General features: G+C 43.4%; 1 protein-coding gene across 3 annotated transcripts in view; it reads right to left on the bottom strand.

Annotated features, from left to right (window-relative positions):
* MYZAP (myocardial zonula adherens protein) overlaps positions 1 to 12,941 on the bottom strand; it is a 464,263-nt gene that overhangs the window by 96,234 nt on the left and 355,088 nt on the right. For all 3 annotated transcript variants that reach the window (XM_086958378.1, XM_086958376.1, XM_086958377.1), the window contains exon 12: positions 3,712 to 3,795. In XM_086958378.1, coding sequence (XP_086814504.1) covers positions 3,712 to 3,795 — 84 coding nt within the window. The remainder of the gene's footprint in view (positions 1 to 3,711; positions 3,796 to 12,941) is intronic.

Raw genomic sequence — 12,941 nt, 5'->3', positions numbered from 1 at the left:
GTGAGGTGCATCATCCACATTGCTCAGGTCACCCAAATTCCTGCACTCTCTACCACACTGCTTTCAAGAACAGCATACTCTTGCACACACTCTCACTGCTCACCAATTCAAAGTTTGCTAAACATTTTATGCAACGGCATTGTCATACACAATGCCAATAACTCAAACTTTAATGCTGCAAGACCTATTGCATTGTAAATGCTTGTTTTAAGGGCAGGCAGTAGTCTCAGGGACCACTGTCTGCTCTTAAAAAATATTTTCTCACACACTCACAAAGGGGAAGAGGTCCCCTGGGGACACCTTCCTGTTTGCAAGTGGTTTACCACTTACTTGAAGTAGGTGGTAAGCTGCATGTGTTTTGCGGCCGCAAATGCAGTTGCAAAACAATAGTACATTGCAGTGAGTTTTTCTATTAGGAAGGGACACCCCTTCCTAATAGCGAGAGTCGCAAACGCTATTTTGCGAGTCAGTGACTCGTAAAATAGCATTTGTACATGCCATTGCCCTTTTTTACAGTCGCAAACGGGCAGATCTCCCGCTTGAGAGCGCAAAAAAAGAGTTGTACATTTAGCCCTAAGGGATTTGCCCAGGGTCACAGGACGTTCAACCGGTTACCTCCCCTGCTCCAAATTCAGCAGATCTGGCCGTTACGCCAGGTCCTCCTCCCTATGTTGTGGTGAAGTATAGTAACACATTTTTCGCTGAGCTTCAGCTTCTTTGTTTACAGATATTATGAGCGCTTAGAAGTCCTGAGTACTTTCATTTTTAGGTTTCGCCTACAGCATGCATGCACAGTCAACAAAAGCTATTGTTCTTAAATGGGCATTGCCAAAGCCAATAGGTTTTGCCTGTACAACATCTATTTGGTTCGTCAATGTTTTTTTTAGACATGATGCTATGGGCTACACCACCTCACTGCACTCCAGTCTACTCTATGCCACACAGACAGTCTGTGCAACTCCTTCTATGCCACTCAATTCCACTTCCCTCTACGACGCACTACTCCATGACACTCTATCCCGCTCCACTCCATGACCCTCTTCTCCATACTGTATGCCACTCCAGTCTTCAATACTACTCCACTTTTTGTCACTCCACTCAACTCTACGGCACTCCATTGTATGACACTGCACTCTACGACAATGTACCCTACTCTATACCACCTTACTCCACTCTACAATGCTCTGCTCCACTCTACGCCCCCACTCTACTCCACTGTACGCAAACCTGTCTACGCCACTCCATGCCATTTTACTTTACTCTATGTCACTCCACTTTACGACACTCTATGCTACTCTACAACACTCTATGACACGCTGTTTCACTCTGTCCCTTCAATCTCTGACACACTACTCCGTCCACAAAACTCCACTCCACTTTATTATACTCTACTCCACTGCACTCTCCGCTCCTCCATGCCCTCTACTTTACTCCTCACATAACATTTTACTCCAGGATACTGCACTTAACTCCACTCCACTTTACTACAATCTATGCCACTCTACTCCCTCATCGCCACTCTACTCCCTCCATGCCACTCTACTCCCTCCATGACATGCTACTTCACTCTAGGACAATCTACTCCACGACTCGACTCCACTGTATGCTACTCCCTCTATGCCACTTTATTACACTCCACAACACTCTACTCCACTTTGACACCATACGCCACTCCACGCAACTCCACGCCACTCACTCCACTCTACAAAGCTCTACTCCATCCACGACACTCTACGCTACTCCACTATATGATACTCCATGCCACCCCACTCTATATGACACTCCACTCTATGCCCCTTTCCTCTACGCCACTAACATTTAGCCATGTTAAACAGCAGCCACAATGGTGTACAAAATAGCTAAAACACATTGGCAAAGCCAATAGCTCTTGCATAGATGAAACCTAGTGGCTTTGCCAATGCTGGTTTCTCTTTGTTCTTCCTCTTAGCAAATTGAATATTGATGTGGAGATAAAGGACATATAAATGGCGAAAACTGAAATATTTTGGGATTCATAGGGTGCATAACTTCACTTCTGCTACCCCAGACAATTTAGTGAACTGACGCCCATGATGAGTAACCTAAACGCACACAAGTAATATTTATTTTCTGTGACAGTACAGTGGCTGCACCCCACCCCAAACTCTGCCAACATAACTCTTGTATTCATATTGCATGTGCTACAAAATAAAATATACAAAAGGTACTTGGAGGCTGCTTACAATAAGTCGAACCACTGGCCATCTCTCGGGTTAGCACTGCAACACGTCGTTCTTTTGCTCACCATGCCTCCCGTGTTTGGATCCAGACATATGCAATTCAGTCTTGACCCTGTTCCCCATGGGAATAGTCCAGTCTGCACTGCTAATCCGGGTCTTCACTGAACCGGAATACAAGCAACCCAGGACCGGTGTCGCCCTAGTTGCATTCAGGGGCAGCTCTAGGCTCATGGCGGCCCTGGGCAGGGAGGGTAGGTAGGGGGCCCCGGAAGAGGGGGTCCGGGCGGGGCAGACCACGGAGGCCAGTGAAGGGGTGGGGGGGGGGGAGGGGGGTTGGGGGTGGGGGGAAGAGGGGTGTTTGGAAGTGGAACAGAGCCGGGGGCCGCCAAATCAATGCCAGGGGCCACCACGCAAATATGTATCCAATCTCAGAGGATTATTATATTAAGGATATATATTGGCGTGATGGCCCCTGGGGTTTGGTGGCCATGTGCAGGTGCACAGCTGGCACATGCCTAAGACCGCCCCTTGCATAGTTTACCACTAACGGTCTGAATTTTTGAGGAATAGCAATATTACTGCCCCAGTTTGTTTATAAATGCACCATTTCGTACGGAGTTTCTGAACAAAATCTTGCGAGAGAAACACTAGTTCTTACTGTACCTGTTCTTTTTCAAACATCTACTAACGTGTGCTGCAATGGTACTAGTGGACTAACTAGGAATATTGATGGTTGGGGTGAGGGATGTGCAATGGTGAGCAGAGTTTCTGTCTCTTTTTCAACAAGTTAGCCACTAGCCTAGAAGGTATGATTCGAACTATTTTTCTTAAGTGGTTCCTTTAGTGTCATCAACAAACTAGGCATAGATTTTAATCAGGAAGTTTAGTTGAAAGATCAGAAGAAAAGCAATGAAGAGAGCAAATGCACGTTAAAGGAAACTTACCGAATTCAACAGCGAGGAGAAAAAAACATATTTGTAACATGTTAGCAAAGAAGAAAATGAAATTAGTCTCGACAAATTAGGTGGGGAACTTCTCTAAACAGAAAGATGTACAACATATATTAATAATTTGCAGTCTCCTGCTATTAGCTGGAACTGTTATCGTATGGCACAGATCTGCACCATGACAAAAGCAGAGCACGCGAGGCCGGATCTCACTGCAATGAGCGGTGTCAATAAACAGGCGCCAATCTGGCATAACACAATAATCCTGCAGCCACCGTGTTGTTGATTGATCCAGAAGCAAGATTCTTCTGAAATGGAACCATGAATATACACTGGAAACGATTTCACTGCCACAAGTTATCATTTTCAATAAATTATAACTTTTCATGCTGGCCAATTCTGTGAATTTGCACAAGAAATAAAAGCATACAAAACACACATGGCACAACAATTCTAGGTGCAATATGGTTCACTTTAGTTACAATGCAGCCTGACAGATTATGACACAATAACGCCCGTCGCTAAGGAACCGTGAGATGTCTTACCTCCCCTTCAAGAAGAGCTACTCGTTCTAAAAGCTGCTGGATGATCAAGTCTTTGTGTTGTATCTTCTTTCTTAGTAACTCAACCTGAAATTAGAAGAATGAATAGAAATGCAGTGTTTTACAGGTTTGAAATAAACACGTTAGCACATTTGCCTTGGTTTGCAAACATCAAATATGGGTAAGGGATGCATAAAACAGGAATAGGTTACAAAGTATAATATGCAAATACAGTCTTTTTGTTTGTTTAAATTTGTTTATTGGTTTTAATGACAGCCATAGAGAATTAGGTAAACAAGTTTTCAAATCATTCAATATATTACATGTGCATATATTGATTTAAGATTTACATCAACCATTCCCATCCATATCTGCATTTCTGCGCATCTCTAATTCTACCGTACAGGTCACACATATCTCCATGATATACATTCCACTCTGACCACTTGCGATCCAATTATTTGGGGCAACCCTAGCTATAAAGACCTCCGTCTCCGCCCACATGCATCTGTCAAGCTCTTTTGCCCACAAGCTGGTGGATGGCGGGTTTGTCCCCCCCCCACATCCTCGCCAGTTCCTGTTTGACCAATGTGTACCCCAGTGTTGCAAATTGATGTTCGACTTCAGTGAGATCAGTTGGATCCCATATGTTCAGCAGTTCCAGTTGTGGTGTCAAGACTATCTCCCTTCCCAAAGCCGTCTGCATGTGAATCGAGGCTCCCTCCCAAAGGGTACGTATGGCTGGGCAGTCTTCCCGGTCATATATGATCGGTGAAGTATCCTGAGCTGTATAAGACTAAATCTAAGAGTTATGGCTGTTTCCCTGGGGGACATTAGAGCCAGTTGCCAATCCTCGTCACTTATTGGACCCAGGTCATCTTGCCACTGCTCTGAGCCGTGGAAAGGTGTCTGGCAAGTTATTGCTCAACTTTTTATATGTTAGAGATATAGCTTTGAAGAGTAGAGGGCCATCCAACAGATGGTCCTCCAATTGGGACGACTCCAGTAAGACCTTAGGGGTCGAAAATGCAGCATGAAGTGCATGTCTCATCTGCAAGTATCTGTATAATTCTTCCTCGGCCAGGTGATATTGGCTCTGAAGGTCTCCAAATTTAAGTACAGAACCCTTTTTTACCAGCTCTTTAATTGCTGAGATACCAATTAGGTTCCATTTATCAAATCCAGGCTGATAGCACAACATGCCCAGCTTCTGCGTATACCACAATAGCTTTGCTCTACAAAGGACACCCGCCCAACCCAGGTGAGAATTTGCTATGTGCCATATTTCTAGTGTATTTAGGGTGGGCCCCAAGTATTTCTTTTTGTTCTTCCTATCACTGGAGTATAAGGCTTCTAGGTCGCTGAAGAGGTCAGTTTGATACCTATAAAGAGAGTAAGCCAGGTCATCAGGGGGGTGATATAGCCAGTGGTTAATAGTGACCACTTGAGCTGCCCAGTAATAAAGTTGCAGGTCAGGCAGAGCTATGCCTCCGTCATACCATCCTTTTGTTAGTTTCTTGGTTGCCACCCTGGGGGCCCTTCCATCCCACAACAGCGTGGGTATTTCACCCTCCATTACTTTGAAATAAGAGTCTGGCACTCTGTGCGGGCAGTTATGGAGAATATACAGAAAACGAGGGAGGGCCAGCATTTTAAAGAGGGCAGCTCGGCCTAACAATGAAAGAGGCAGGGATCTCCAGTGCTTCACATCAGCACACAGTTTAGCAAGTGGGCGAGCTAAATTGGAGCTGTAAAAAAGAGCCGGATCCGAAGTGACAAAGACTCCCAAATATCGAAACCCATTCTCCGCCACCACTATGGTACAGTTAACCAGAAGCCGGGGGACCTGGCCCCGCAGCATAAACAATATGGCTTTATGCCAGTTAATCGCATACCCAGAATATTTCCTGAAGTTTGTGACGATGTCAAGCACCACACGTATAGACCTATATGGGGAAGCCAGATATAACAGTATGTAATTGGTAAACAGGAATATACGATCCTCCACACCCTCTGCCCATCGCATCCCCCGGACCATAGCATCTCGGCGCACACATGCCACAAGGGGTTCCAACAGCATAGAGAATATCAGCGGGGACAAGGGACACCCATGTCTAGTGCCTCTTTTTAAACTAAATGACCGGGACGTGTAGCTGTTGACCCTCACTTGTCCCAACAGATCAGTGTAAAGCAACTTCACCCAGGCTATACATTTAGGCCCTAATCCTACCTTTTCCAGGACTTCGAAAATATATGGCCATTCTATTGAGTCGAATGCCATCGAAGCATCGAGGAACAACACCGCTGCGTCTTCTTCAATATATTCCCTACGCGACAATACATTGTGTAGGCATCGTATATTAAGGGACGTATTTCTCCCTGACATAAAACCGGATTGATCAATGAAGAAATTACCGTTACCAGCCGATTGGCCAGGACTTTTGCCAATATCTTCGCTTCCATATTAATCAGCGAAATTGGCCTATAAGAGCCACAGCTATCCGTTGGTTTTTCCGGCTTATGAATCACTATAATGGTAGCTAACCGTTGATCCTCAGGTAGCCCACCTGCCTCTAAGCTTTCCTCATACATTGCCCGTAAGTGTGGCACAGTCCGAGAGGCAGTGGCTTTTAGAAACTCAACCGGTATACTGTTTGGCCCCATTGCTTTCCCAGATTTAATCTGTCCTATGGGCTTACTAATCTCCTTGTTCCACAGATCCTCTTCTAAAGTTTCTCTATCACCGTCTGAGAGGACTGGCACATCACTGTCCTGGAGGAGCTGACGTGAATCTTCAGCTAAGTATCGGGTAGAGGGGTAGTACACCACTTCCAGGTGATCCGCAAATACCTCTGCTATTTCCTGTGGATGGGTCACTTTTTCCCCCCTGGCTTTGTCAGTCTATGTACCCACCTCATTCCTCGTTCTTGCCTCTCCAGCCACGCTAGAGTCCTACATACCCATTTCATATTTTCTGTGTTGGGTGTTGCGATACTTAGACATCATGTGTTCTCTAGATTTTATCCGGTATTCATCTTGCTTCATTAAGAGTCTATGACTAGTGTCGGTCGAGGGATCATGTGCATGCTCCCGTTCCAGTTTAAGGAGGTCCTTCTCTACCTGAACCAGGAGCTCACGTTTTCTGGTGACATACCCTGTCTTTAAAGATAAGGCCTGCCCTTTGAAGACCACCTTGTTGACTTCCCAAATTGTTTGCGCAGATTCAACGAAGCCTACGTTCTCTTTGAAATAGTTCTCTGTTTACGTACATAGCTCCTCCCTTATGTCATGTATGTGTAGGAGCCATGGGTTAAGGACTATGGTGGTGCGTGCCTGCCGTTCCCAGTGTGTGTAGTCTGCCCAAACTGGGGAGTGGACCGATATACCTCTGGGCAGAACAAGGATTTGTTTAAAGTTCCCTATCGAGGTAGAGTGTGTGATGAAATAGTCAATATGAGAAAAACTTTGATGCACATTGGAAAAGTGCGTGAATGATTTGTCAATGGGTTGGAGCGCCCAACATACATCAGTCAAATCTAGTGCCTTTGTAAAGTCAGCCATCAGCCCATTTGATTTCGCTCTTGACCTCAGCGGGTGTCGATCAATCGTGTCATCAAATGTCATGTTATAATCTCCCCCCATGATTAATGAGCCCGCCTTGAGTTCTGTCAGCATTCGTCCCCGATCCGCCAGTCCTGCCTTACCCAGAGCCGGCGGCAAATAGACTGAGATTATCTTAATGTTCCTCCCTTTCAATTGAGCCTCTACCCCTGCAAACCTTCCCCCCGGGCTGGTCCAGGTCTTGTGAACACTAAGGGGTGTGCTTTTCTTTACCAGGATTGCCGTCCCCCTCGAACCCGTGGTGTATTCTGCATGAACCAAGAGTTTATACCCCCACCTAGTGAGGGCCTTAGTCTTCGGACCCACAAGGTGCGTTTCTTGCAGCAGAACTAAGTCAGGAGAATGCCGCTTTAGGTGTTGTTGCACTATCCCTCTCTTAATCTTGTCACCCATACGATTGACATTACATGTTAGGACGGAAAGTACTCGGTCTCTATCCCCCCCCCCTTAATCTTCCTCAGCACCACTCCCACCTATACGGATCATTTAAAACGGAGAAGTAGCTCTTAACAGCCAACTCATCTTTGCGAGTCGCGAATACAGTCTTTTGAAATGAACAGAACATGCTCTACAAATCCAGTTTAATGGCCTAAAAAATGTAGGTCTGGTCGGAACTTGGCTTTGAAACACTTCTGCTTCCAAATTCAGACTTAGCCAACCAACGTGACAATGAGAGAAAGGGGACACAAGACAACAAAAGGGGATGTCTTCTGGGGGAACAGCCTTTCCAGTTCCCTCTAAAGTACTTCTTTTCTCAGGGATATCATGAGCAACCTTATTGGAGGCGTGTGGAAGCGGGGGGTGAATTTACTCGATTTCTAATGCCATAATTGTTGGACATGTTTTTTCATTAATTTAAAATGTATTATTGTAGGGAGCAAAGTCAAACTTGAGTTAGACATGACAAATGGGTAGCTACCAGACAGGAAATAACGTGCAGAAGAAAAATCTAAGCTGGTTATTAGCCTCTTCAGTCACTTCTTCCCCAATCAGTCTGTGTCACTGAGCACCTACGCATAGAACATAATATCAGTCTGATGTGGGATGCCTCAATGAGATCTTTTGGACTAGAAACATTCTCTTGACTAGACAAAAAGGATTTGACCTATAGACACCCCCAAAACACTAACAACCAGACTTTAATGCACCAAGCCCTGTTGATAAGCTGATCCCTTGAGAAGATTATCCCTTATGTACCAGTAACTCATACAAATTGAAGTGTAGTTGCACAAAAGCATTGTTGCCAGGATTTGCATTTGTGCAATTTCCTAGTTCTTTTCTCTTTCCAGATGCAAGATACATGTGCAGACAATACATGGAGCTGCAACAAATGCATTCCTATTTTAATTAATAAGGATTATTTGTGTGGTTAATATATCAAAGCAGTAGTGCTAATTCTCCTCAGCTGTGTATTCACCTTTCTTGATATGTAATACATCAATATAACCCTCTATTAGTTGCAAAGAGCTATGTATATTACAAATATGGGGATCATATCTGCCTCTTACAGGGACAACTAGCTCAGCTACACATTTACACATTTACACATTTGGTGAAATATGAAGTGTTTTATGGTTACGGTATAAAAAATTCATACGTTTGCAACTGTTGCCAAATGTGGAGTTTATACCAGAAGGACTGTAAACTACCCAAGACCCTTATTTATTTACCGCGGCAAAGAGTTGACTCGCATGTAAAATATTTGGTAGATGGCCTGTCTATTGACAGGCCATTCACTGAGACCTTGATAACTTGAAAACAGAATTGTTGGAAATGAACATCTTTTGCGTGGTGTACCTGAAGATTTCTGCCTTCACAGTTTTGACTGGTTGTAGAACTCTGAGCACTTAAACCGCTGTTTACCAGGGGTAAAGTGCAGTTGCTCCCCCTTTTAGCTTGATGAGACTGGCATAGACCTGGTTGTCTTACTTAACCTACCTACTAGTACTTAGTATTTAGTACCAAAGGGTACAGAGGGCTGATATGTTAAAGGGCACAAGTGGATTGCAGCACCTATTGTGCAATTCACTACAGTGACAGTGTAATTATGACTACATGCCTACCATGTGTAGCCTGATAATGCAGTTTTAAAAAGTAGATTTGACCTGTAAAATAACCTCTTTTGACAGACCTAAACCTTTCTTTTAAATATTACTCAGTCACCCCTAAGTAGACCTTACTGCACATAAGGCAGGGTGCATGGTACTTAAATGAAGGGCATGTAAAAGTTTAATCTTAAGAATGCTTTTACGGTCAAAAGGCCCCAAAATCTATTTTCACTTTACTAGGATTGGCTGTTTCATAGGAAAGCACTATGTTATAATATTACATTTACTAGGGTTATCTGCAGCTAGAAAACGGCTACAAGTTTTATTTTTGGACCTTTTGAAATATTTATTACAAGCCCAATTCACTTGTGAAGTTGGATCTGTAATAGATATTTTTGCAAACTATAGGAAGATGCCCTTTCCCTTCATGAGGTCCAACTGTCATCAAGGAGCTGAATAGCCCCCGTTATAAAGTGTGCACTTGCTCCCAAAACTTGGAAAGTCATTGGGTGTGGGGAGGTATTCTGTTCCCCTGGTAGGATGACCATCTGGGTTATGCCCACGACGTTGATTAAATTCCAAGAGGTCTATTCTGACACAGGCTGACACTGCGGCAGGGCCATCCTTTGTTCCCTCAGTCAGGCAACCACCAATATCAGTGGAAGTGTACCTACCCCCAGAACAGGTTAAGAGTGAGCACAATGGAGGAGTTTCTGGTTTCCCTGGTCACACCTCTGAGGTGGCCACACAGTCTCAGTAAAAAGATTTCACCATCTTGGATTTAGGCATAGAGGGGCATTGTGGAATTGTTTGCAGAAGGACACACGGGAACCTCTACAAAAGAGGTATGCAATTGGGGAGGCCGGGGCTAGTAGTCATCGACTCACACAACCTGTGGAAGACCAGAAGAGGACTGACCCTGAAGTCTGTCTCCTGATAAGAGCCTAGAAGACCGGACCTGTTCTTCTTGTACCCAGAAAAGAAGAAATTGACTCCCAGGGTCTTAATGCTGACGTCGCGTTTAAGCTTCAGTTACACAGCAGGCTACATGAGGCCTTTTGTGAAACTTCTCAGCTGACCAGTTTCATTTGGATCTGCCCTGCACACTTGTGCTGACCTCTGCTGGGGAGAATCTTGTCACCCAAGTACTATCTCCAAGGTCCTGGACCCTTGACTAGTGTTCAACTGTACTTTTGCTGAAAGTTTGGACTTTAAAGATCTTCAAAGGATCAGGACCAACTTACAAAGCCCATCAGATGAAGATGCTTTGCCCTTGGGCCACAGGTTCAGGTTGCTTCACTCTGAATTTTTCTGCAGCAGTAAATGCAATTCAGCAGGAAATGTATCGGCCCTCCTCAAGGCCCATTTGTCTACAGACTGCAGACCTGCCCTGCTGGAAGAATCAGAACTTCAGAAAGGTGCCAAACCTATTTGGCTGGCAAGTGACCTTCTCTGGGCATGAAATTCAAATTTATGTCGCTCACTGCTTTACCGCTAAAGGTTTGTTGCTTCACGGAGACCACATTCAGTGGCTATCCGATGACGTCGAGCCCCCTTTGGATACAGCATGCTTTCTTGCCTACCTGAGGATTTTTGAGTTTCATTTGCTTATATGCAGCTGCAGCATCATAATACCACTCCCTACTGAAAGGCGACTATCTGGCTCAGGCGAGTATAAATGGCCATCCGTAACACACAACACACTCCTAGTATTTCTTCCTCTAAAGGAGACAGGAGCTGCCAACCCCCAATCCAACAACAGCAACAAAAATTAAAAGATACCACAGCAGAAGGGATTTTTAAAGACATTTTTTAAAAGTTTATTGCAGAGATGGACAGGTCAAATAAATAAGGAGTGTACAGTTTTAAAAATTCCCAATTCAAGATTTTCTAGTTAGAGTAAAATGTTCAATTGAAAGAAAGGTAAAATCTGTCAGGCACTTCTGAACATTAGAAATGTTGACTATTGTCACAAAATTGACCACTTAAATTTACTAAGGAATGTTGAACTAGCAGCAAGACTATTACTCCGATAAATATCTGGTAGCCTGAACAGCCATCTGGGGTATTTCAAACGATAATACTGATTCAGTAAGAACACTTTCAATAAGATTTAAAGACAACCTAAGTTTTAAAGACTATATAGGATTACAATTCCCGGAAAAAAGTAACATTGCAATACGGTACGGAGCCTATATCTTAGCTAGATCCCTATCATTTTATTAGTTTATCTTCAAAATTAATAGCATTTTGTGGGATTTAACTGTTCACACAAACCAGTGACTCACAAGTTTGGATAAGATCAGTTTGGGCTGCCAAGACCCATTTACATTCAGTTACTAATTTAATCCCATCTCTTATTGAAGTAAATTTGCAGAAGTTGTTAAGTTGCCTGAAGGCAGTCTTGTTCCTTGAGACACTACTGGGAAGCATAGGAATCATAATGGATTTTCCAACTTTGCTGTACAGAAGCTATAGGTTCTGGGGAAAGGTTGATGCATGTATCAAACATATTAACACATACAAAAATTATTTCACCATAATAATTATTTTGACTCCCAACATCCCTCCTTCAATGATTGTTGCAAAGACAAGAAGCCCTTATGATTTCCAGATGTCTGGGTACAATACTGCCATGATTTTGGGATTTTTAGCTTGAAGCACTATTTGTATTTACTGGCAAATCATGCATCCCAATTCCTGTAACTCCTCTTCATAGACTACTAAAGCTACCTTAATTGAATGGAATTTATCTTGAGTGTATTTCCAACCTTCAAGCAATCTGAATCTTAGATGAGACCCATCATTTGAGCCATTTCCTTTTAGAGGTTTAGTCAATTTTGATTTAATGGCTATCATTTTAATGTGTGTGTGTGTTTGGGGGGTAAAATGTCTTTTGAATCAACCTGATGCCATTTTTGTGTTGCTTTCCTTTGACAACAAATCTAGTCCTTTAGAACAGTCTATACATTGTTTTTTTGGGATTCATAGATGCAACAGAATAGGAAAAGGAGGCTGTTTTATGAACCAAGTCGAAGGTTGAATTCGACCTATAACAGTTTTTAAAGGAGTCTTTCCTGGACTTCACAACTGAGTATTCCCTACTGTTTGATCTTCTTACAGGTGGAGTGTTACAGCCTTCACAAGTGTTTTTACTAGGTGCTGCTATTTTAATTCAAGCGTAGAGTAATGCTTTAAGATTTAATCAGATTCACTTGGAACCGAAGAGCTGCGTTTTTCGTTACTAATGGGTGGATTTAAGAGTCCAGATCCAGTAAGTCTATGTAAATGGAGATCTCTTGATTTACCATATCTTTCGCCAATTCAGAAAATCAACATGGGTCAACGAGATACATAATTAGTCTAGAGCTTGACATGTTCATCCTCAGAAGAGACTTTTAACCCAGGAGGAGATTTCAGAACCTCAACAACTGCTCTAAGCTGACCCCTCTTAACAGACCCGTTTCATTTCTTCCAAGAGTTCAAACTGTTTTTGCTTTCTGTGTATTAAGAACTAGTGCCACCAACATGCTTTAAAAAGTGATTGTATCAGAAGAACAAGTT

This window comes from Lissotriton vulgaris, chromosome 2_1, assembly GCF_964263255.1.
Source record: "Lissotriton vulgaris chromosome 2_1, aLisVul1.2, whole genome shotgun sequence".
NCBI classification, from domain to species: Eukaryota; Metazoa; Chordata; class Amphibia; order Caudata; family Salamandridae; genus Lissotriton; species Lissotriton vulgaris.
Note: the sequence above shows the minus strand (reverse complement) of the source record. Positions and strands in the feature narration are given on the sequence as shown.